General features: G+C 42.2%; 1 protein-coding gene across 5 annotated transcripts in view; it reads left to right on the top strand.

Moving 5' to 3' along the window:
* The window catches only part of CEP112 (centrosomal protein 112), a 199,014-nt gene that overhangs the window by 65,983 nt on the left and 106,378 nt on the right, over positions 1–26,653 (top strand). For all 5 annotated transcript variants that reach the window (XM_074555134.1, XM_074555133.1, XM_074555132.1 and 2 more), the window contains exon 20: positions 7,726–7,908. In XM_074555134.1, coding sequence (XP_074411235.1) covers positions 7,726–7,908 — 183 coding nt within the window. The remainder of the gene's footprint in view (positions 1–7,725; positions 7,909–26,653) is intronic.

The raw sequence follows: 26,653 nt of genomic DNA on the forward strand, positions 1-26,653 counted from the left end.
GCCTTTGAAATGGTTGCAGTATCTGTAGTTGGGCTTTATGGCACTGTCAGCACAGGAAGAAAGGTTGTTTGGTTTTTTGCACCCCCTCCCTTTTTTCTTTTTTTTTCATTTTTCCCCCCGACTTTCTAATTACATCCTCAATCCAGCTCAAAATACCTGGGAAGTGTTTCTGACGAGTTCATCTTCTGTGAGCCCAAATGTTTGAAAGATCATGTGCCCGGGCTTTTCAGTAATGGATTTTAGTGAAATTTGACAGAAAAGTTAAGGAATTTGCTGGGTTTTTTCCCCATATCCTTGTCAGTTGAGCACTGTCTGAGAGCACATCTCTCGTGGGCAGTGGTGGTTCCATGGCAGAGATGGGACAGGGCTTCATGCAGGGACGTTCCCCAGCACGCTCAAGTACATGCACACCTTTGTTTCAAGCAGATTTTCATAAATTGTTGAGAATGGAACACTTCCAGTGAACTCAATGTGATTCTAATGCTTAAATGACATTAGCTTGTCCTTTAAAAAATCCCCAAACTATTAATAATAACTGTGATCACTGTTACACCCATTGTTTGCTGTGAACAGTTGCTGAAGTGACTGAGTGAATGTGAAATAAATGAGATGCAAGATTAGTAAGAGAGCCAAAGCCTAGGAAATTTTATTTTCCATCAGTAGCAAACCATTTGAGTTATTGTGATAGCAGGATGAGGTTACCTGATGAACTGTGGCCATACTCTCTGAGATTAAATGCCAGCCTAAATATATAAATAATCCTTTTGATTTGGTTCATCTTTAACTGTGTTTATTCCCTTTGAAAGTAATTATTCATGCTTCCATAGGAAAGTGGAAAGTTGTTACATGATAGCTGAAGAATCACCCTGTATCTCAGGAAATCCTTTCTTGTGACATTTATTGTTGGGTTTTGACTTCTGTAAAAGTTATGAAGAAATTAGAGTTGTCATCTTGTCCTGTGTATCCAAATAGGGAAGAAAGAGACACCCTCAGAAATATGTTCCTGGCTATTTAATGAAATCACTTTGAAATCATGCTAAAGACAAGCCAATAGACAATGCCTTTAAGTTGGCAGCAAGACAAAGGTGTGGTTAAGTTTAAATATGCCTTTTATAATAAAAGAAGTGAAGTAAAGAAGTGCAAAATAGCTGGTTAAAAGTGAAAAACAGCAGGTTTGTAATGTTACCTGCCAGCAGCAAGGACAACATCTGAGGTGCTGCTGGGGACACTGTTCTTGTTTTAGCAGTGTGCTGGAGCAGAGAAAAGTGTTATTGAGAGGAGAGGAAGAATATTCTGTAGATCTTTTTGTCTTTTATAACTTTCTAGTGAGGTTAATTTGAAGAAAAGAGTGAGATTCTCTCAGGCAAAACATTCACTTAGTAATTAACACTAATGGAGATAACAAGCTCCACCTCCAGCTTGCTTTGTCCCCATACCCTTGCTCTGTTAGGAGTTCCTGCACCTCCATTCTGGCTTCCCTTCTGGCCTCATTCTTAATTTTCTGGTTTTTTAGCTTCTTTTACCAATCTGTTACGCACCCAAGTGAAGGAAACACTTGCAAAGCCCGATTTGAAACCTGCTGTTCCTTGGACAGACCCATGTCCCAAGCATTTTTTAGCTGTTCATTTAACCTGGCCATTTATTTTCAGAGATCCACAATCCATTTTTAGTATGCTGGTTTAGTTGTGAGGAGAGAGTCTTTGTGAAAAGCTTTGTTCCTCTCCTCTTTGTCTGTACTCGAAGATAATTGAAATACAGTCTGTTCTTGCAAGGAGGCCAAATGAGCACGTTGGTAGAAGCTCTAAATTTTTCATGTCATCGGCAACAAGCTGCATAAATTTCATTTAATAAATTAATCTAGGATGCATAAACGTTTCCTTTGAACCATCCTAAGACACAGATGAATACCATTTGTGCAGAATATCTGAGGAATAGTTTCTTCAATCAACATCAACTTTTTGCTTTATAGCTAAAACTCACAAATGGGAAAAGGAGACGAGTTTAACCTCCAAGTGAAGAGTGGGTGGAAATCTTCTCATGGTGCCATTGCTGTTTACAGAATTGTTAACCAGACAGATGGGTATTTGCACGGTCTCCTTCAGGCATCTGAGTCGTGTGTGATGCAGAGTTGAAAGCCTGAGCTCCCTGTGTAGTCAAAGAATCCACTTTGAGGGGAGGAGGGAGAGGGAGGCGATTCCAGAAACACAAACGGGTGCCTGCGGTAAACAGCCAGGCTGGGCAGGCAGCTCTGTGTTCAAAGGAGGTCCTCGGATAAACTGAATCCCTAAACAAAGACTGCACACAGCAAATTCTGCTGCAGACAGGCGTTTGCAGTGGCTCAAGGTCTGTTAGCTGGAAAGGAATATTTCTCTTTGCGATGGGTTTGGTGGTGTGGGTGGGCTGGGGAGGGAAGGGAATGGGAGGAACCTCCTGATGTTCATCGTGGCACCAAGTTGGATTTAATCATGGCATGCAACTCCATTTCCAGTATAATGTTACAAGAAGGCTGGAGAGGGATTTTTCACAAGGGCATGCAGTGATGGGACAAGGAGGAATGGCCCTGAGCTGATGGAAGGCAGGTTTAGATTAGATATTAAGAAGAAATTCTACATATAAGGGTGGTAAAGCCCTGGCATAGGTTGCCCACGCAGGTTGTGGACTCCTCATCCCTGGAAGTGCCAAGGCCAGGGCTTGGAGCAAGCTGGAACAATGAACAGTGTCCCTGCCCATGGCAGGGGCGTGGAATCAGAAGAGCTCTAAAGGTCCCTTCCAACCCAAACAATTCTGTGATTTAAAACCAAATTTACTCATGCCAGAAGCTTGGGAAGATGGAATGATTGAGGTGGGGTTTGTGCTGCTCATACTTTAAAAATATTAAAATTCTAAAAAGCCTTTATGAGTAAAAATGTATAGATCAGGAATATAATTTTATATAGTGAGAGTGAGACCATTCAGTTGCATTATTTTAGGGGAGGATAAATCAAACTGCAGTTCGGCTAAAGATCGGCTTGTTTCTTTTAAAAAGTTTCTTGCAATTTTTAGTTTGCAGTTGAAAAAGAATTATTAGTGGTTGGTGAAAAGGTGTAAGTATTACAGAAAACAACAGTCATGCCAATTAAATTATTGCAGCCTGCAATGAAATAGAAAGTCATATACAGTACCCACGTGTGGTAATGTATTTTTCACTATCCCATTTGCCCTTGGCTCATTGCACCCCTTATATCTTGGGAGACTTTATGTTTCAACTTACAGAAAAATCTCCCCCAAAAAAAGTGTAAATTAAAATCCATTTAATTTACCTGCTGTAAAGGAGCTCTGTTCTGGTTTTCTCCCTTAACTTGCAGTGAAGATGCTCCTTTTCTGCCCAAAGTTATGCTGAAGCAGACCCCAGCATGATTAGCACTCACTCCTCCAGGCTGCTGGATCAGATTGCTTTCAGCAGCAGCATTTGCAGGCATGGGTAATCCCCATATCCTCATGGAACATGCAGGTTCATTGATAGGCTTAGGAGACACAAAATGCTCCATTTTGCTGGAGTTGTTCTTTGGGGACACATCATGTCCTGTGCCCTGCCTGGGCAGAGGCTGGGGCAGGGTAATCATGTAAAATCCTGATTTTCAAGCACTGAAATGATTTTAGGATGGAAATGCAGAAAGCAGACGTGCTGTAGGTGTGCTGCAGAGTGAGTTTAGCTCAGTGACACGTGCAATGCATTGGTGGCTTCTCCAGCCCTCAGTTCAGTCATGCCAAAACAGTGCTTATAAAATCATCTTGCCTTGCAAAACCATATTTTATATAGGTGTTACTTAAAATATTTCTGGAATTGCGGACATAAATTTACATGAATTTTCATACTTTGGTGTCAAATATTTATTGTAGCAGTTACATTTTTCAAAGAGGTAGTGAGCTAACTAATTTCCTTTCCCTCCTTTGGGGACTCTAAAAAGAATTTCAAAGGCGTGCTTGTTCTTGAGAACAAGTTGAAATTGTTCTAAAATTGAAAAGCCTAAAGTTAGCATGTGATGTAAAAGCTGGGTAGTAGAAGGCCTTGTCTAAATTAGAGACTTTCAAAAGGTATTTGCTGGTGTTGATTAAATTACAAATCTTTGGCTTCTGAAAACATCTCCTGCCATCCGTGGGCTGTTTATTGTCGATCTTTGTTCTTCAGGCGTGCTAGCAGCAGCAGGATTTCACCTTGGCTCTGCATTAGACTGTCTCTTGTTTTAGCAAATTGTCCTAAAGCACCTCCCCTTGTGAGTGCAGTTCCATCTGCCTGTGTTCGCCAGCTGAGTTGTCACTGGCCTGGGCACAAACCACGCTGCCAGATTTGTTTGGCATCTTTTTGTGTGAGTGAACAACAAGAGACTGTCACTATTCTTGCATTAATCTTTTTTAGCTCTTTGTTAAGAATTTTGTTTTCTTCTTAACATCCTTTTCTCTGCAAGAATAAGGAAGTTTAAATTTTGGTTAAAAGCTAAATTTAGAAGAAGTAGTGTCATTAAAAGCCAAATTTAAAATAAATAGTGTAGTTCTGATGACAGTTTAGTAAATCACCTGTTGGCTGTTGCTTGAATAGTGTTCTATCACACTATGTGGAAACAAAAAATGAAGAATTCAGCTAAGAAGAGATCATAATTTTAAAATATTTGTGTTATAACAGCAGTGGTAAGATAGGCTCTCTCAGGTCAGACAGACATTCCTGCTTGATTTTGTGTCCAGGCCATGGCTGGAGACACAAACAGATGCACAGGGAAGGGAATGAGAGATTTTCATCTCTGAGAGAACAAGATGAGGAAACATCCAAGGCACAATGAATGCCCTGTGATTATGGTAATAGGGCACACACGATTATTTAATGAATGTTTCCTTTCAGCCTCGCCCCTAATGCCCATTGTGAGCGTCGTGTTGCTTGTCTGGCTGAAATGTATAGCACCTAGCAGTGCCTGTCCCTGGACACTGAAGTGCTGGAGTGGAGCAGACACTTGAATGTGATCTGATGAAGTGCTCAGCATCAAGGGGTGGATGCAGCAAGATCTCCACATGACAGAATTTTTGAAGGAGGTGGTTTTGTTATATCATTCATAAAGGCTCTCTCCACCTCAAAGACGAGACAGAATCTGTCTGGTTTCTGAAGAATTAATACAATTTTCATGCAGTTTGCTGTGGTGAAGTCCTGTTGTTGCTGAAAAGCAGCATGGATTTTCTCTTTCCGTTTTTTGGTATATGTTAATTTTTTTCCTTTAAAAAAACAACCCAATAAAAATACAAGAATGAGAGAGGGGGGAGTGGAAGGGAAGCCATAGTGCTTGGCAGCAGTTCTGAGGGGAGCAGGAGCTTCAGGGAGTGCTCACCAGGGCAGGGAATGGCTGCTCAGTCACTTTGTGCTCTTTATTTTGTTGGTTGGGAATGTGGAATACCTGCTAATATTCATTAGGGAAGATGGGTGTGGAGGCCTCTGAGGGATGAGAATGCTCTGGTCCTCATCTTTTCTCTCCTCTCCTGTTCCTCCACCTCTGCTCCCTGCCAGAAACATCTTAAAGTACCAAACCAAAACCATTGTGGGGAATACATAGCTTTAAATTAGGAGGGTTTTAAAACTTTTCTTTAACAAATTTTCCTCTTGTAAAACACCTCAAGAGAAAGGTACCACCCTTTCTCTTCCCATGGATGAGCTGAAGGAACACCCCTCCTACTGAAGGACCTTTAGCTCATTCCACCTATTCAATTAAAATCTTTGTGTCTGTAAATGCTAGAAGAGAAGAGATTACTAAACAAAACAATTTACTTTGGTTGGTGTGATAAAGGTGTAGAGTTGGAGAAGCAGGATGTGTTCCCTGCTCCCTCTGGGTCACATTCCCTGCCTGCTGCCCTGTCTTCTGGCAAAAAAGTGACATCTCCAATAACTGAAGCTTTCCACAGCAAACTGCCTTAATCCAGACCTACATGGAACAACCAGCTGAAAACCCAATAATTAAGACAGCAAAATGTTTGAAGGGAAAGGCCTCTCCTGTTGACACGATTACTTTTTAATCAGGTCTTATTTATGAAGGAACACTAAACATTTTTTCTTCTAAATCAGGCAAAGGGTCTACAGTTGTTTTAGGGAGCAACAGCTTTTTCTCTTAGGCACAGGATGGTCACCGTGAGCATCCAAGAGAAGCCAGGTTTGTACAGAAACCTTGGGCAAAAACCTGGCGTAAAGAACTTGGTGTGAGGATGCCAGGCCCAGCCTGGAAAGTGTGAGGGGTTAACCCCTGCAGGGACTTGAGGCACCTCCTAATGAGCTCTTTAGTGTTATTAAATAATGTAGATACGTTAAACCGTGCAGTGTTGCATCTGCTCTTCTCCTCGCTCCGTTTGTGGAAGGATGCTCCCAACCACAGCATGGATGGCACGTTTCCCTTTTAAGCTTGCAACATGCTGATCTGCACTTTGAGAAAATGCCCTTTTTTAAAAAATTTATTTCAACTTAGCTTCAAATTTTCCTCGCGGAAGCTGAACAACCAGCTGATATGATTCCAGAATTGAATGCTACAGCTTTAAGATAAGGTGCCGGGCGCTCTCGGCGCTCACACAGCGGCTCCTCCCGTCCGCTCTTTCTTTCCTTTCTCATGCTGAAAATACCCCACCATGTTCACGATAAGAGATTTGTCTTTCTTTTTTTTTTTTTTCTTTTTTTTTTTTTTTTTGTTATTTTTTCTTCCTTCCCCCCCTTCCTCCTTCTCCGAAATCCACCAAAACTGAAGAAAAATCCAAGTGACTGTTCTTAGCAGCTGTGTGGCCCGGAGTTCAGTGGGGAAGCGGCTTCCTGCCGTCCCTATTCATCACCTGCTTCAAAGGCGGCCTGGCCGCTCCAGTGTGCAGGCCAGGTAGGGTGCCTTTGTGCGCAGGCGGGAGGATTAATATCAAAGCTGCAGCAACCAGGCCCTTGGTCTCAGGCTGCCATTCAGGCAAGCGGGGAGAGGCTAAGAGTGGCCAAGGTCACAGCATCCAGTGTGGTGCGGACTGGGAACGGCTCCTGAGAATAGAGGGCTTCTTATGAAATCATGGTGCAAGCTTGCGGCACAGCAGGTGCCCTTCTGGAACACATACATCTGTTTATGTTGGGATAGCGTAGCTGACAACGGGATAATAGAGCTTTGTTTTTTTTATAATTTTCTTGCTCTTTTTTTTTTTATTTAAGGGGAAAAAAAAAAAAAAAAAGACAACTCTATGCGCCAGCGTTGAGGAATATCGCAGGAAGAGCGTTCGCTTTGGAAATCATAAAGAATTCTTGCAAAGCTTTAATTGCTGGGGTGGGGGGTTGTGTGTGTGTATACTTAAGCGAAGGGGCGAGCAGGCTGCCTATTAACCATTTAGGATCCTCAGTCCTGCTGAGTGAGGAGCAGCAGCGGGATACGGGGGCACCCGCCACACAATGCGACAATGCCTCCCCTTTTTTTTTTTTTTTTTTTTTTTTTTTAATATTATTTTTTCGTACGCTTCCGACATTTGTACCAACAAATTGGGTAAGGATGCGCTGGATTTGCTCGGTTGTCTCCATTGTTGGGATTGTCTGGAGGAATTCTGTCACGCTAACGGTGGCTTTTTAAGAGGTGAGGTAATAGTGACGTAAAAATAAAATTGCCAACTTGATGAAATTAAGGGGGAAATTAAGCTGTAGACGAGTTGTCATGACGACAAGGATGTTCTATTGATGAACTGTACTCCTCCCTGTCCAATCAGATAGTGGAGCTGAAGCTGGAGCATGAACAGGAGAAGACGCACCTATTCCAGCAGCACAACACAGCGCACGAATGCCTGGTCCGAGACCATCAACGGGAGATGGAGAAACTGGAGAAGCAGCTTCGCGCTGCCATGGCAGAGCACGAGAGCCAAACTCAGGACTGCAGGAAGCGAGACGGCCAGGTAACGATCAATAGCGCTTGAAAGGCGCCCGCTTATTAGAAATTGCTGATAATGAGTGTTTCCTGTTTGCCAGCATTGTTGGTGGTGCTCGCTGGGGGAGCATTTGCGAAACTGGCACATAAACGTGATTTCGATTTTCTTTTTTTTCCTTTTTTTCTTTTTCCGCTTTCCCCCCTCCCTTCCTACTGCTGAATAGGGCTTTAACTGCAAAAACCACAGGTAGCCAGATTAAAAATCCCATGGTGCGCTATAACTCGGCCTATTTATAATCTTGTCTCATTTTCTTTCATGATGGATTTGTTTAAGAAAAAAAAGGTATCTGTTCTTTTTCCCCCCAGCCCTCACACTCACCCCTCCTTTTCTTCTTCCTGGGCAAATCCATGTGAATTATATCTGCTTCGTTCGTGTGCTTTTTTTTGTTTTAAATCTCTGCAGGTAACTCACAAATGGCTTTATTTCCTTTTGTTCATGTCTTTTTTGTTTCAGTTTTTGTATTCTAGATTTGCATTGTGCGTTTGGTTCCGTGTGTCGGATGTTTGATAAGATGATGTGGGTTTGGGGTCGCTTACCATCACGTTTATTTTCCTACACACACGTACCCCTCCCATCCTCCATCTCTGTGGTCACTGTTGGAAGCCATTTGGCAGAATAACCCCCAGCTGAGGTAGCATTTGACTCTTCAAACTTCTGGATGAAATGCACACTGTCAGCATGGAAAATGATCTTTATGAGTTTTCACTTCAAAAACCATCTTACTGCCTTTTTTTCAATGTATTTTGTAAGGGCGGCGGGGTATATTTTCCTAAGAGCCTGTATTAAAAAGGCCTGCAATGGCAATATTCTAAAAACTAAGGTGATTTTCTACTTTAAAGAGTTTACAGAAAATAATCTTTCCTGATCAGCGTTAGAATTGCTTATCACGCACGGATTGTTTTATACCCAAACTGGACATTTTGGTAAAGCATCTTTAGTGACACGTTTTCCGCGCACCACCACCTTCCCTAGGAGATGTTAGGCTCGGACTAAGAGGCATTTTCACTCTACTTTCCTGTAGACTGGTAGGCTGTGGCTTTTACTAACACCTCCAATGAAGCTAAATGAAACTGAATTGAAAATTGACTTTTGAAATCAGTTGATTTTTTTTACTTTTGACGGCTCAGACTATCGAAATCTGGCTTAAGGAAGTCCATTAGGAAGCAAACGGCTTCTTGGGGGAGGTTGAGAGGTATATTGCAAAGCCAGGACTTATTTCTCCATTTCCACCATTGTGGTTTCCAATGAAAACGGGATATACTTTGTGAGAACACTTGGGCAGGGGATACTCAGGTGGCCTCTGAAAAAAAAAATTAAACCTTGCCTTTTATTTTCCGCTGCATTGTAAGAGCGAACAAAGCCTTAAATGGTTCAAGGGATTGGTTTTTATCTTTGCATTTTTTCTTTTTGGCCCAAGATAGATTCATCTCAGCTCTGGATCTGTATGCGAGTGTCTTTTCAGAACTGTAGCCTCCTCTCACCTGCATTTCTGCCGTTGTTATATTCTTTGCGGACAAAGGCAGAGCTGTAATTCCTGCGTTAAAGGAAGGCAGTTTTGGAATGAACAAAAATATAGAATTATTCTGTCTACACACCACTGCCCACCCCAGTTCCTCTGTTGCTCTGTAACACTGGATACAAAAGGAAAGGGACTCTCTTCAGCAAATCCTGAGAATTGGGAGGCGTCTCTAAGTCCAGCTCTGGTTTGTGCTCTTGGGGGTCCTTTCTGGCAGAGGTTGGAGCCCAAAGTTTGGTTGTGCTTTCTATTTGCAGGGGGATCAACGATGCTACTGCAGGTGCTCTGTGGAAAGCTGGGAATTTTCACAGCTATTGGGGGAATCTGAACAGTCTGAAAAGCAGAGTTTGGCCTTTTTACAGAGCTTTTCTTTGTAGTTTGAATATCCCTGTACAGTCATTTGAACATTGCTGCCATGAGAATGACATGTAAATCAGGGAAGAAAAGGCAGTTGCTTTGACAAGAAGAGCTGTTGTTTGTTTAAATTCTAGTGAGACTCTCCCAGCTTTCAAGGACGCAGATTTTTCCATTTGGGAAAATAAATTGCTCTTCGTTCCTTCCTCTGGTCTTTGTATTCAAATCCACCTCTGTCTTTGCACTGAGCTCAACAGACAACACTGGTGTTTCTTATGGAATTATAGCCCAGATTTTTTATAATTTTTATTTTAAATCTTCAAATATGCTTGCTAAAAATGCGTGTTTTGGACATCTGATGTGACTAACGGCCAATATCCTTTATGAAACATTTATCAGGCCCTAAACAAAGGTAACCCACTCATTTAATGGCTGTTTAACAACACTGCATTTTAAAAACCTGTTAAATTGGAGCCATCTTTGACAGCAGTAATTTTTAGGAGTGCTTTGTGTTGCAGCAAAGGTGAGATGAAATAGGAGCGGAGGCCATTTTGCTTGGCGAAATGAAAAGTGGATTTGCTGGGTTGGTTATTTGAAAAATTTAAATAATAATTAGTGTTAATCACATATGACTAGCTGGGTTTGAAGGACCTATCTGCTCAGTGTTGGGTGAATGATGTGAAAGCACTGTTATTAAAGGTATTCACTGGAAGTCTTTCTTAAATCCTTTTCCATATGAAAGAGTAGCGGATACATATTTCTTAATATATGTGGTTAAAATACGTATTTCTCACTATATTCCTGAAGACAGCTATGGCTGAGTACAGCAGATCAATTTCTTTTACTAATACTATAAAGATTAATTTAGTTTTTTTATTGCATATCCAAGGTCTCTACTTTCACATAGGTGTGAAAGACACTATACAAAACAATTAGATTTTATTCAAATATAAATAAATTTATTAAGACTTTAATCTCAACTAGAATATAAAAATTAAGATTTGAGTGCCATGCCAGATATTAATTAAAAATAAAACAATATTATTTCTTAGTGAAGCGTAAGTCTAATATATTTCCAAGAAAGGAATTTGATTGAGGCGTATCACCTTTTGTGTCGATGATAAATTTCTGGGTAACGGTTGCATTCCGCCTGGATTTCTCCATTTTTAGGAGTCTTGCTCTGATTTTTTCACCTGGGGTTGTAATGCTTGGGGAGGAGTAAATTGACTTGTAGGTCAATAAAAGTCAAAGCAGTACAAAGGCTTTTATGCCATGCTGTGTTCTTGTAGGCTTTTAAATCCTGTGTGTTTTCTATGAACTGCCATCATGTTGTTATTCTTTCAACAGTAGCTAATCACGCAGGATTATGTTTATTTTAAATGGCAAGTTTTGAATCACTACTTCTGTTTAATTTAGATATCTGGATTTTCTTTAAGAGCATTGTTAAGTTTGCTCATACATTCCACACTTCCATAAGTAATTTTAGTTTATCTATCAGTTCACGAAACAGGGAGCTCCTTGCATGGTGGAGACCTTTCTTTGTTTTAATACAAGCAGTCTTGCCATGGAATCAGTGATTTTCTGAAGCAAGACTTCAGGTCACAAAATATATATCCAGTTTGCTTGGTGGAATGAAATAACAAGGTTAGGAAATTTTAATAACTGAAGCGGAGGGGCTGAGTGTCTGCGGTGCCAGTTGTGCCCTCATATTTCCCCTGTGTCCTTTGAATGTCCTTCTCTCCCCAGCATCCGCCACGTGCCCTCAACCAGCTCAAAGATTTCCATGTTCCAGCTGCTGTACAGAGTTGGATCATTTTCCTGCTCCTTCTTCCACCATTGACCTTTGGGCAAGAAGAAGAAATAAAACGTACCCCTGTAACATCAAATACAGCGCTTGGCACTGAAGGAGAGGAAAGAAAGTTTCCATGAGGAAGCTGAATCCTCTTTCCAGGTTCTGTTCTGAGGTAATTGGCCAGGCCACTGTGTTCATCCAGTTGTAATTGGGTCAAGAGCAGCTGGAGCGCTCGGGCATGTTCTGCCCGCGCGTGTCACTGATGTCACGGTGTTTAATTTTAACAGGCAACGGCTGTGCTCTCAAAAATGAGGCTGCTCTAAGAGATCACTGGTCTTTTGGGGTGTCTTGGGGCTCTCAAGAAACCCTTATTGGTCGGGGAAGAAAAGCCTTGGGTAGCTCTGAAGCTGTGTGGACGCAAACATTGAGAGCTGGTTACAAAAAACCCCGACAAACAGGCTGGAGGTGGTTAGAAGAGTTAATAAGGTGTTATCCCATGGCTGAAGGATCTGTTTCCTTTTTCCTCTCTTGCTTTGTGAACTTTCCATAATCCCCTTGGCCTTTACCATGCAGGTTTGCTTTCCCTTCTCAGAAATCAGCGGTTCCTCCCCTGGTGTCCCATGTACAGCACATCCCATTCTTTTCTGGCTCCTCTTTGGAAATTTCTTTCTTTGCACTTGGGATCAAGAATCGTTCTGCAGCTATAGCTTTGTCTGAATTAATTGAGCCTGTGGAGTTAAAATAAAAAACCAGTAGCAATCACTATTTTCATTCCAGCAATGGTAGTTATTTCGTTCCAGCAGGTTCTTGGTACATGTTTGTGGTTCTGTGTAGATAATTAGTGTATCAGCCAAGTGGAGGACATTTATCTTGGCTCCATGAATGTATGAAGGGTGGCTGTGCTGCTGTGTGTCTGCTGCAGAGCTCTGACAACTATTGACAAGAGAAAATACAGGAAAAAACCCAGTAGAGACATTACCTACTTGTTTAGTAATAGCTAAATCCCCAACTCATGCCCAGTTTCTGCCCTTATGCAAATACTGCTGCAACAATCAACTTTGCAGTACTGCACTAATTAATAAGAAGGATTTGGGGAGCATTTTTTCTCACAATAGGAGACTCTCTTCAACTTTGATTTGAAAGAACCTATTGTTACCTACAGGTAAATCACTGATCAACTCTTCTGCTTCATGTAATTGTTTGAATATCTCCAGATACCAGTTCCCACATGGTTGTTCTCCCAGTATCAGTGGAAGCAATTTGCTTGAGGGGATCTGGAGGGTACAGATAGAGGTAGCCTGGGAAACATTCAGATGCTGACAGTGCTACTGAAGTCACTTCTGTTTACAATTTGGAGTAAATAAATTATATTACTCTTTTTTTTTTTTCTTGTACTTCCTTTCCTTTTCTTAGCAGAAGATGTCTTTGGCATGAGAAGAAATGCACTGCTTGCAATGCAGGCTTTCTCTGCAGCCACTCTGAATCCTGGAGTTGCAATCTAAATATTTGTTTGTTGTATTTTACTTGGAGAGGGGCTCTTGGGCTGCCAGTCAGACTCCTGTAGACAGACAGACAGCCGTTCCCTTTTAGCCTTTCCCAAACAAAAGCTTTTGGCTATATTGCAGCATGTTTAATTTACCACCAGTCAGCCCAGGATCATGAACATGACTGTTGATGTAAAGTATTTAAAGCACCAAATATTTGTTGCAGCACTTGTGTGGTTTTCCTTGGTTGTTGTTCACAGTCTGCTGACTCAGGGCTGCCGTAGATCCCATTGATGGGGAATATCTGCTGAAATCAGGGATCTGCTGCTGTGTCCCAGGGAGATGTTCACACTGGGCTTTCACTCACAGCATTGCTGGGAAATGGTCAAATTCAAGAGTTCCTTGTGGAAATACTCAAATATTTCACTAGCTCTGTGAACCCACAGAGCTGGTTTTCACTTGAGTGAATGCAGGGGAGCTGTGGGAAGAGTTTGGGCTGCAGCATTGGGATAATCTTTGAGATAAGAGTTTAAAAAGAGCCTTTGCTGTGGCCTGGAGCAGGCAGTGCAGGCTCAGTGTTGTCTCCATCAGGGGCTGGGTCTCCTGAGCACATCCCTGTCCCTGCTCAGGTGATCCCACCCTGGCACATTTGTGTTCCTGTGTCCCACTCTGGCGGAGCTGCTGGGCTGGGACTCCTCTCCAGCACCTGTTGGTCCAGCTGTGAACATCTGGCGCTTCCTCACCTCACGTGCCCTTCAGAGTGTCCTTGTGCCATAGTGGGTGATCACCTCTGATGTCTCCAGTGTTTTCCTCGACTCTCACTCTCCTCATTAGAACTGAAGTTGGATTGTGAGGAATTTGGGGCAGGAGGTGTGACTTCACGCTTTCCTTTTATACTTCAGTCAGCCCAGCACTTGAAATACTTAAAAGACATTTTTGGAAGGCATACATAATAGTGCACAAATTGTCATCTGCTGATTAAAAATGTTAAGTTAACTTAGGAGACAACAGACATTTTGTGCTGTCTACAGTGTATGTAAAAGAGAAAGCAGTTGCCATAGAAACTAGCTCATCACATAATATGAACTCTGAATCTGAGATGGAGTTCTTTTCAGCAAAATGGACTTTCTGTTTCTATAATATGAAATTGAATATATCTGGTAATTATTATAACATTGCAACCAGTGTTTTTTATATTCTTTTTTGTTTCATTTTAAATATTGGCAGCTGAAGGTGGAGCGTATAATTTCACTCGTCTAGGGGCAGGGTGTAGATTGTATGGCAATAATTTTATTTTATACCAGCAGTCCTTGATTAGGAAAAATTATTATTTCCTGCATAGATGTTAATGAACGTAGATTAATTTCTCTGAATAGAAGTGAGATCAGTTTTACTCATCAGTGAGATGTAAAGGATCTTTATGCCAGATTTTAACACATCCACTAGGTGTGGCTTTGCAGGCAGGGTTTGTGTGTGATGGCTGCAAGGAATGATTAACACTAATAGACAATAAGCTGTGCATGGTGTGAAATAATTTCTCACATTAAAGTTACAATAAGGAATCCTGAAATGATCAAGCACAAACAGGTGCATGTACAAACAGGTAGTAACTGCAGCATTTGAGGTGGTGTAATGTAATTTCTAAGCAGAGAGGCAAAAATGCTGCGTTAGTCTGCAGAAATTATTGATTTACAATAAAATCTCATTATTTTGATTTGATTCATCTCTTGATCCCTTGATTTGATTGAAGGAGCTTGTGTTTTCTTTGTGGAAACTGGTGTAGAGCAAAACCAGGCTTTGAATTTGCTTCTTGATATTACTTCCAATTGTGTCCAAGTCTTCAAGTGTAGTTTCTGTGATATTGGATTGTTCTAAATATTACAACTAAACTAATTCAGTAAATGTCTGCTGCACAGAGGAGGGAATGCTTGCTCCCAACTTTATTAATGGTTTTCAGTTCTTTTGAAAATTGCTTTTTTTGTGATACCTTGTAATGTGTTTGAGACAGTTGTTGAATAGAAGGAAGTTGACTTCTCCTAGTCCATAGAACAAGCGCAGCAATTTGGAAAACAGCAGTGCCATCCACTTCAAAGGTTCCCCTGAGTGCTGAAGGGACATCCTCTAATGGGAGACCAGCATTCATTCTGGAGTTTTTTCACAGCATCATAGAATAATTTGGGTTGGAAGGACCTCTGGAGGTCACCGTGCCCAACCTCCTGCTCAAAGCAGGTCTGACTTCAAAACCACATCACGTTGCTCAGGGCCAAGTCCAGCTGAGTTTTGAAAAACTTGCTCTGGTGGAGATTTCACAGCCTTCTTGAGCCAAATGCTCCAGTGCTTTACCAATCCAGTGTGAAATCCCTTTTCCTGGATGTGCAGCTGCAATATCTGTTGTTAAAAGTTGGATCTGTAGGTTCAAGACGAATCTGCCTCTGTCCTCTCCATAATTCCTTATGAAGACAGCAGATTGATTTCTCTTTGGTGTTCATTTCTCCAGGCTGAGCAAACCTGGCTTGGTGAACTCCCTGCAGCTCCTGGTGGTCCATCCCTCAGCCTGCAGGGTTTGAGGTCCCTGTGGATGGCAGCCTGCTCTGCACACTGGCTGCTTCCCCAGGAAATGCCATCCACAGTGTGGCAGTCGCTGTGTCCATCCTGCAGGGCTTTGGAGCAGGTGTTCAGCTCTGTCAGCCCCATCTGAGCTTTGAGAAGTGCCACTTGTTGGCTGACTCTTGGCTCCTCCTGTTCAGACCCTGTGAGTTCTCTGCTCACACTGGAGACAGGTCTCTGCTCATCCCTCCAGTCTGTGTCCCTTCAGTTTGACTGTACAGACCCTGCAAAGTCTGTGTCAAACCTTGCTAAAATCATAAATGACACTGACACCTCTCCCCTTTCACTGCAGGAGACAATCACTTTATTCAAGCCTTCCTTGCCCTGGTTTATCCAGCTTGCTGTTCCCAGTGACCCTTTTGTGCTTCCTGTGCTTAGAAATTAATTTCATGGAGTTTTTACACCATCATTTTTCCAGGAATGGAGGTTAGGGTGTCCTGTCTGTGATTACCTACTAAGGTGCTATGTATTGCAAATCAAGTAGTTAAATTTCTTAGAGTGTGTTTTTTTCTCTAATCCCTTCTCTAAAGGAAGATTATCCAAAATCAATTTAGTCTCTCTTCCTTAGGTCATCAGATGTTAATTCCATTCACTCACTGCCACCATAAATCAAGTTTTGAACAGTAGTCTGGCTGTTAAATGATATATATCTTGATAGGAGAGACTCTATGATCTGCTCAGTTCCTCAATTCAAAGGTATTTTAAATGCCAAGTGAAAGAATGAGACACTGGGTGAGAAATGGTGACAATCTGTAGTTTGGAATGTTAACACCACTTGTTTTGGCAGCAGTACTGCTCGTAAAACAATAAGATCCATATGGATGCTAATTTTCCCAATTTTGAGTAATAAATACGACCTCTTTATGGTTTAAGTAATGATATTACTCAATACCACTGCAGGGTCCAGTAGATGGTTTCATGATGAGGTAATAAATAGCGATTTTGGAGAGCTGATTTATTTGTGTTTTTCTTTTATGTGGTTTCTGATGGGGGAAGAAGAAATCCCAGAGCCAGTGCAAAGCCTTGCCTTCTCCTGTAGCTGACATACTTTGGCTGAAGATATGTCAGCTGAGAAATATGAGCCCATCCATACAGCTCTGCACGCTCCCACATTAAAGTCTTATAAAGGAACCTTCAAGTGGAAAACCAGTAACAAATTGCAGCTGAGATGCTTATGGCAAATTGCACTGCCCTGAGTGCCCCACCACTGCTCTGCCTGCTCCTCCACATGCTGCTTTAGCCTGGAAGAGAAATGGGAGCCTCCTCTGGTTTTCCTCTGTTTCCCAGACAGGAGCTGCAAGGGGGACAAGCCCCAGGCCCCCACGGTGGGTTTCTTCAGGGCTGGGATGATGCTGCTGGCACAGACACAGCCTCGAGTGTTTCACCACTAAAATCTCTGCAGCTGTTTCCCCACTGGCCCAACCCCGGCCTCTCCAGCACCTCCTCCAAGTCATTGCTGCCTCAGAAGTATGGAATTTGCTGTCCCATCCCATGGAGGGGCAGCCAAATGCTGTGCACAGCTCCAGCCCTGCTCCCACCCCAGTGCCATGCCTGGTGTGCACTCCCAGCTCCAGCAAGCCCAGCTCCAGCCCTTGTGAGCTGCTCCAGCCCCTTTCCCACCAGAGCAGGGACTCTGGGCACATCTCACCCCACACAGGGTGGGCTGGGGTGTTCCCTGCCAGTTCTGAGCCATTGGTGACAAAGAGGTGCCAGCAAAGGGCTCCTGGCTGGGTTCTGTGGGATGTGCAAGGCAGGGAGATGGGACAGTGCAGTGCAGAGCCAGGAATCTGCTGGACCTAACCCTAACCTAACTCCAACCCTTTCCCACCAGAACATGGACTCCAGGCACACCACACCCCACACTCTTTTCTGCTGCCATTTGGCGTTTTTGTTTTCCCTCACACCCAGATAAGAGCAGGGATTTTAGGTTCCCCATGGACTCAGGGCACACCACACCCCACACAGGGAGGGCTGGGGGTGTCCCCTGCCAGTTCTGAGCCATTGGTGACAAAGAGGTGCCAGCAAAGGGCTCCTGGCTGGGTTCTGTGGGATGTGCAAGGCAGGGAGATGGGACAGCACAGTGCAGTGCCAGGAATCTGCTGGACCTGGGTGGTGCAGCCCGTGGGGCACTGGCTGTGTGTGTGCTCTGGGAGCATCTCCTGCAGGATCCCAGCTCTGAGAGCCCATTCCCATCCCCACCTCTGAGCTGGGGCTCTCAGGCAGGAGCAGCTGCCCTGGCACAGCCCTGCAGAGCCCTTGTGAGCCTTGGTATCGCTCCACACTTCCCATCCTGATGCATTATCTCTTGTCTGTTCTGCTGCCATTTGGTGTTTCTGTTTTCCCTCACACCTAGATAAGAGCAGGGATTTTAGGTTCTGCACTTGGGGACATTCCAGATAGAGAAAACATTGTGAGTCCTCAGCTGAGGGCTGTGGGCTTGTGCTGGCCTCAGACATTTCAGCTCACAGAACTGTGCATACCTGCTCTGCAATTTTCCTTCTTCCTTTTGAAAATATTTTTCTTAAGAAACAAACTAGAAATAAAATCCATTCTTTTAAAGCACAGTGATTATTTTCAGTATGGAGCTCAGCCCAGTCACCTTTGAAGAAATGATTGTCACCCAACCTGTACAAAAACTGTTTCTTCATTTGAATGAGTGGCACAGACTGTGACAGTGATTTAAGGGCTTTAGTGTTGATTTCATGCAAGAAAATATTTTTCACAGTATGACTTTAAAGTAGACTTTTTTCCCCCAATTACTCTACATGTTGGCAGCAAATTAGCTTTGAGGGAATATTGTGCACATCATAGTTCTCTGTTGATGTATTGGAGAGTCATTTTTGGATCTTTTAGCTCAGTCAGACCAATGACTGACGTTGTTCATGTCTTCCCTTTCTGTGGATTTGAAAGACTTCCTTTTGACAGGGAGGGTGAGATGGAAAAAAAGCATCCAAAGTACAAGAAATGATTGGCAAAGTGATGATATCATCCAGTGTTCAAAGGCTCTGCAAATTGAAGCTTATTAAGGTGACATTTTGTCTTCTATTCAGCACTAATTGGAATCATGCCTGGGTGCATGATGTGGAAGGTACTTAATACCTGAGTGTTTATCATGACAAAATGACAGGAATCGATGTCAGGGGTGCTGTAGATTTCTGTTTCATGGAGAAAACAATATATTTCAAACTGCAATTACATATCTCAGAGTCATTTGTATTCGTGTGTCTGAAAGTCCTCCTAAAATAACACAAATAAGAAAACTTTACTTTTGACCCCTCAAATATCGTCCTGATCATGAATATTCCATTTTCAGGTTTTAGACTTGTTCTTCAGAGTTCATAAAATCATCACTAAGGTAGTTTAAGGGAAAAAAAGGCAAAAAAAAAGGGACAAAACCCTCTGACACAGTGTTTTCACTTGAAACAGATCTGAAAATCCCACAAAGAGTGAACTCCATCTTCCACACAGGTGATAGAATTCTTCTAAAGTTACCTCTGACAGCTTGAGTCCTTTTGTAGACTGTGCTTTCTGCTGTGTTGGCATCTGTAAAATGAGTTTAGAAAAGAGAAACAGCGGAGAAAGTGATTTTTTGGAAAGGCAGCTGCTGCAAACACAGAGTACACTGGCAGGTTTGAAGGAAGCTGCTGTATTTGGCTTCCTTAGGGATTTCTGGGGTGGAGGGCACCTGTGTCCTGGCTGGGGTAGCAGTGTGTTATTCTTCATCTTCATCTTGGATCTTATGAAATTCAGCTCTTCAATTAAACCTCTAGTTTAATATAAAATTAATATTTATTCAGCAGCTGATGAAAACAATAAGCTGGTAGATGCCATTGTTACCTGAAGTGCTGTTTTTAAGGGAGTAGGGATTGGCAATTGCAGAGTAATATGTTTTTTAAAAACCCAAACAAAACAAAAACAAGCAAAAAGCTCACAAACAAACAGAAGGAAAAAAATGCCACCCCAAACACAAATCAATGGAGTGTGGATGCTCACAGGAATTACTGGTCATTAAGGGACTGATGCAGCTGCCTGTGTGTCCCTGTGAACTCCAGCAGTCCTGTAACTAATGAGATGTTGACAAGCAGTAGTTTAGGGGCTGCTGGTAATTATTTGTGTTGCTGGAATCCTCTCGGGGGGCTGAGTCCCTGTTGTGTTAGTGAGAACATGGAACAACAGACAGATTCTGTCCCTGAGAGCTGGTACCATAATTGTGCTTGTGGGATGCTGCAAGTGGGGGCAGCAGGAGGTTGGGCACCTGAGAGAAACAAGGTTTATCAGTTGGTTCCTCTCTAGGTTGGTGTGGTTGGAGCAGGGCAGCAGAAGACACAGCACACGAGCTGCCTCCTTTGAGTGCCTCTAATAAAAATCATATCAAAATCCATCCAAAAATGCCCTTGCATGGTTTGTCTGCAGCTCTAAGAGACAGCTGAAGAGTGCTGGCCCCTTGCCATGCCTGCAGTGGCTGCTGCTGTCAAAGCTTCTTGTGGCTTTTAAGGAAAAGGAAGAGTGTTTGACTGAGGTGGGAGAAGGGCATGTGAAGAGCATTTTTGTCTGTCCAAAGTTTGTAGGGATTGCCATGCTTCCAGACATGCTGGTTCTTCAGCCTACTCAGGTTTGGTGATAACTGACTGGAAGCCTTCTGAAGCTGTGTATTGCAGGGATTTCCTCATGGGAAAGCAAATTTAAAGAATAATTTGTTATTGTTCCTTTTATCTGTTGGATGCCGTTGTTGGGGAGTGCAGGGGGAGTGGAGGGAACAGGACCCAAGCTGTCAATAAACCATTGGTAATGTTAGACAGAAAATATTAATTTTTTCCTGCTAAAATCAGTTTGAGATACATAAGGGAGTGTGTTTGTGTGTATATATGTGTCTGAGTGTGTGTATATGTATTATTGCCCTCTAATGGATAGAGTCTGAATGGCTCAGCTTTGTCTGCTTGTATGGGGCTTGTAGCAAAACATTATTTTCATGTCTCATATTTCTGATATTTCGCATTTTAGAAGAATTTTATGATGTTTATTCAGAATTCTGATGCATCTTTTGTGAGTAACATTCCTTTAGTTTGTGTAATGAATTTGGAATTCTGTAGGAAGTCCCACAGCTTAGAGAAGTGCCTTTTCTTTGTTCTCTGAAGTTTCATTTCAGCTCAGCTGTAACTGCTTGAAATCCAACACTTTATTCTGCTATTTTTACCACAGTGCCAACATAATAACGGAATTTTGAACAGATTTCTGTACAGCAATGACATCAAGCATCTTTTGGATGAGTAGATCTTGCTCCTTTGCTTTCTTCCATCCAGGGCATGTCCCTGTCCCACCACCAGGTATCCAGGACTTGTCCAACCCCCTGGGATGGGGATGGAAGAGGGAATGATCTCTGCTCTGGTTGAGGGGTGTTCCAGGGGCTGCTCCACCCCATCCTGCTCAGCAGCTTCCTGCCTGCTCCCACGTGCTGTTTGTTTTCTAGGAAAAGTGGCAGAAGTGTGTAATGTAACATTAATTAGTGAGTTTTCAAATCTACATGAGATTCATGATAAAGCCAAGTGGTCTAATGATGTGTGCTAGGTTAGGGGTTGTTTTGCTTTTTAAATAAAACTGTCATTGAAGGTAACTGTGCAATGACTCAAGGAGGAAGGCTGGGAATGGGAATACAATTGTCTGTGCTGAGAGTTGTCCAATTCTCCATGTTCTTTATAGTGGAATCCTAACTCCACCATTTCTTCCTATCAGGGTTCTGTTTCCATTCAATAAGTACACGTGGGGAAATTCCATTTCAGAATTATGTTTTTTCTCTCTGCAGCCACGTTCTTTTCTTTTTCAAGCTTTGCAGTGCTTGTTTTTGCAGCAGGGTAACTGAGCAGTGTTTGGGACAGGCAGCAGAGCAGCCCTGGCCTGGGGCTTCCTTCAGCTCCCACTGCAGATCATGGAGCACTGAGTGTCCAGGAGGCTCCTGAGGGGGTGTTACACAGCCATTCCTGATGGATATGGATTGCAACGAGCCAAATGCTCCTGCTCATGAAATCCTGTCAATATTCAGGGCAGAACAGCAACTCATTTCACAAAGCTCTGCTCCAGCACCTCCAATCTCTGCAGGCTTTCAGCTGAGTCCAGCACATTTCTATTTATGATCCAATTACAAGCTGAATGTAGGCTGGAAGAGCAGAAGGAGCAGCACATTAATCAAATTCCCTTGTAATGACTGTGTTCTCATGTGGGTGATGCTCTGAGGTGTGATACAAGGTAGGGCACACAGTGCTGGCTTTTCCTGTCCCTGCCCTGTACCTGTCCCTGGGCTGTACCTGCTCAGCTTGGCAGGCTTCCACAAAAAGCTGTTGCAGTGATGGGAGAGCTTTTTCCTGGCAGCAAAAGAAATTTTCCCTGTGTTTCACTCTACTACATTTTCCATTTGTAAGGAAAATAGAAAAAATTTGCATATGTTAAGAGAAAGATGAAGGATGTTGCAGGAGCATCTTCTCAGCCCAAGATGGGGATTTTATCTGCATTTCTAAATATTGGTGTTTTTCTTCTGAACATGTTGTTTCCTAGCAATATGCTTTTTCCCTTGGAAAAGTTATTTTCCACTTACAATACATTGGCAGCCATTGTTTGTATTGTTCAGGATCGACCCAAGGATTTTTCTAAATGTTATTTTGATTTGATGACTTTGTTCATCAGTGAATTATGAAAGCTCTGATTGTTTAGGGCACAAGAAGGGCACAATGCATTACTGGGTCACATGCTCATTTAATGCATGCACATTGTGGTGGCAGTAGTAATAGCTCCATTAAAGAACAAAAGGTAGCAACACATAGAAGCTCTGGATCTGGCCAATCCCCTCAAATTACCATAAATATTTGAGCAATCTGAATAGTTTTAGACTCTGTAGTAAAGCTTTCCTGTTTTTATCTGGCACCGAAGGAATGTGGAATAAAGTATTCATTTAACAAAGTATAAAAATATGTGTGCTATGCAGTTATAATCATGTGTCATTAATCAGAAAATACTGCAGAAACTCTGACAAATTAAAAACACAAGGATGTGTCTGCAAGGGCTTTTTCAGTCATTAAAAAGCTGCTTCACCTCTCAGGCAAACTATTTAATGGCAACTCCTTGCTCAGTGTACTGACATCTTCAAAGGCTCTGACATCTGTCGGCCTTTGAACTACCATTAAAAAATATTATCCCATTTCCATTCTTTTATGCCCATTTTTTTAATTATAGTCCTTCTTTCAAGTTAGGAACATGGTTGGTTTAAATGATGCTGTCCTTTCGTTTTCAGCCACCCAGCTGCGGTTTGAATAAATTGATGTAGAATCAAAGGCGGGACTTTAAAGGGAAAAGGTTTGATGGACTTGGACTCGGAACCAGATGAGGTTTTATGATGAAAAGGGTTTAATCCCAGCACAGGCATCGCTTCTATCACTCCAGCAGTACAAAGCGATTCATATATATAGGTTCACCAGAAATGATCTATTTTTTTTTTTTTACTTTTTTTTTTTTTTTTTAAACAGCACAGATCTCTTCAGGACTTGCAAATGTGGCATTAGCTAATATTCAGAGAGCTGATTTCCTTTCATCCACCAGAAGCTTATGATTATAGTACAGTTCTCGAATTGGAAATGAGAGCTGCAACACAGATTTAAAGCTCTGCTGTCTGATTTGTATTCAATATACATGTCACTGCGGGACAAGGCAGTCTAGGCCGAGCTGGTTCAATGAAGGGAAAAACAGTTTCAGCATCAGAAATTCTGGGGGGGTGGGTGGGAAAGGTACCAGTTAATTCCTACCTGCTCTACCTGAGTATTGTGTGGGATACTTAGTGGATTACTCTGTGCAAACAAACCCTTGTGATAAGGTTTCTTTGGCATCTCTGGCATCAGAGGCTGAAGGAATACGCAGGATTAATCAGTAATGGCTCCTAAAGCAGCCGTTTATATGGGAGGCAATGTTTGTTTTTCTGTGCCTGAGTTTCAAGGAGGTTTAGCAGAGACAGCCCTGCTATTCCTTTATAGCCATAGCCTTCATTAATGTGGTAATTAGGGCTGTGTGTGGGGAAAGCCAAAATCTCTGTCACACAAGTGCATCAGAAGCCATTTGTCAAAATTACCACCTCAATGTATCCAAGAAACAATCTCTCTGCGAATTCCCTGATCTTTGTGTTAGTAAAAATGTGCTACAAAATCATGATTTTTTAATTTATTTTCACAGACTAAGATTGTGTCCTTCAAAACAGTGATGCTTTCCAGGGAAGGAAATCAGCAGGTTTCAAAAGTCTGCACATTCTGTCCCCTTAGAAGGCTGATGTACAGAAAGGAGCCAGCTCCCTTTGGTGCTCTGCCTCCAGTCAACAGTTTCTCCTTCAAACCTGTTGTTCCCTGCCAGAATATTCAGTTTAGGAATAGTACATTTTTCCTGATTTCTTAGTGCAGTTTTGAGGTTCTCTTTTGAGGTTGTTTGTTTCATTTTTTTTTTTTGAGACAGTAATAAATATAAACATGGGCCTTTATAAATGGATTATTTTATTTGACTGCTATTTCATAGTCTGCATTTTTAGTATGTATTTAGATTTTTATATTTAAACTGTGTATTAATATTTATTCAGAGTACAGTAGATCCAAAACAGTTGCATAAATAAATCTGAAGAAATTCCTGCCCCAGGATGCAGTGGCCTATTTGTCATTCAGAAAACGAAGAGGCATCAACTGAATTCAAGGACAAACTGAGGAGGATGAAAAGGACAGAGATCAACAGAAAGGTGCCAGAGGAAGATACTGAGCCAAAAACCCTCTCGAATTGAAGAGAAGAAATGTTAGGCAGAGTTTTCATTTATTTTGAGCAGATCATCCTGTGATTGATGCCATCTTTCTGAGCTGGTAGCTGTGGAGCAGGAGGCTTCCAAAAGGGCTCTGAACTCAGGAGAGCCACTGTGGAGATGGTGGGAATTGTGCAACCAGCCCTTGGGGATGAAGATACAGAGAGGGAGACTTGAGCCAGCATCAGCTGGGTGTGTGTGGCAATGGGACCATCACCTGATACCCTCAGTGCCAGCCTAACCCCTGAGCTGGTTAAACACCACCTTCTCTAGGGTTTTCCTTTTCAGATGGAGATGACACATTTGTGTGTTTTATATCAGGATTGTTTCTAGACACAGACTGCCAGAATGTGCAACAGGACCATCACCTGATGCCCTCAGTGCCAGCCTAACCCCTGAGCTGGTTAAAAACCACCTTCTCTAGGATTTTCCTCTCCAGGTGGAGGTGACACATTTGTGTGCTTTATATCAGGATTGTCTCTAGACACAGACTGCCAGAATGTGCTTCTTCCAATGAGAAATTGATTTGAAAAGGAGAAATCCAAAAGTTGGGCCTGTGTGTGTAATTGTTCACCTGATTTGTGTGAGCAGCTAACATGAGGATGAGAATTTACCACAAGTGACTAACAGGAATGCTGCAGCTGTTGTTGCTGCCCTGCCCAAATGAGGGATCCATACACTCAGAAGCTGATTATTTCTTCCAAATCTAAACCTGTGAGTGATGCAACTTTTATTTCTGGAGCTGCTGGATTTCAGGATTCCTGCCCACACATCTTGCCAGTCATGAGGCTGAGAACAAGGACCTCACATTTGGTTAAAGACTGTCACCTTGGCTGACATCAGGAACGAGAGAGGTTTCTGCTGCTTGGCATCCTAAACAGAGCAGAGCAGGGCAGGCGCTGCTTTGAAATCCTTCTTGTTGGCCCAGACAATGACAGCATTGGGTTCCTTAGTTGACATTCCTGTGAATTATGCTGGAGTTCTGAAAACTTTCTGGTTTTCACCTCAGTGGCAGTGAGAGGGGCTTGGACAGAGGTGTGAGCTGGGAGAGCTCCTCAGGTGCCTGTGGAGATGCTCCTGGCAGAGCCATGAATGGGAGCTGCTGTCCAAAATGGGCTTTTCTACAAGTGTGAACCTCAGAAATTAAAGGTGGCAGATATTTTATGCATGGACAGGTGATTATTGAGGCTTTTATCTGCATCTTGTCTATGATTTGTCCTGGCAGGTTTTGTGTCTGATGCTATTTCTGTTGCAGTCATTGTAAAACCTTTATAGGATGTGTGAGGTAAAACTTGGGAATATTCAGAAGTTTTGAGCAACAAATGCATCAAAAATAAAAGTGTATGATGCTTTTCTAGGTGTTTTTATGAGACATGGGATTGTTTTGCTTCTTTTGCTTACAGTGAAATAGTTGACAGGCAAAGACATTCTCATAGACAATGCAGTGTGTTCCTCTTCTGGGGACAAATTGGGAATTACAATACATTTAATTTTGCTGCCTCAAAGAGATGAATGTCTGTAGTAATCCTTAATTCTGCAATACATCATGTCTGCATTTAAATCAGAATTACACATTGTTCTGGAAATGTTAATGCTTTTAAATTTAATGTGTGGAAATTTTAAATGCAAATGTTTTTTAAAAGCTTTGACTTATGGGATGCTGGACACAAAATGCTCTGAGATTGACAGTTCACTGCAGAGATCTTTAGGCTCCATTTCTGGATTCCCTTACAGGAAATTCCTATCCTTCCTTAAATATCAGCAGCTTTTCCTCACTCTCAGAACAAGCTTCACTCCAATGTTATTTCAGAACTGAACATATCCTTGACATTCATCTGAGAGGAGTATTTGCCTTTCACATCCTGAAATACAGAAATTAAAGCATTAGAGTTTTTCATAAAGGAAAACAGGGAAGATGTTTGGTGTCATTTGCATCAATCATCATTTAGGGATGGATTGTTGTGATTTGTACAATGCAGAAAACCTGGTGTTACATGTAGATTTTCATTTATTTTTTTAGCCACTCTTCATTTTATTTATGTTTTGCTTTCACAAGTTATTTTAGGGGATCACTGCATTAAGCAGGTATTTATGGCTGATTTGTTTTCTTATCTCCATCATATTTAAGTTCTATTAATTCAGTTATT

Source organism: Zonotrichia albicollis, chromosome 19, assembly GCF_047830755.1.
Source record: "Zonotrichia albicollis isolate bZonAlb1 chromosome 19, bZonAlb1.hap1, whole genome shotgun sequence".
Lineage (NCBI taxonomy): Eukaryota > Metazoa > Chordata > Aves > Passeriformes > Passerellidae > Zonotrichia > Zonotrichia albicollis.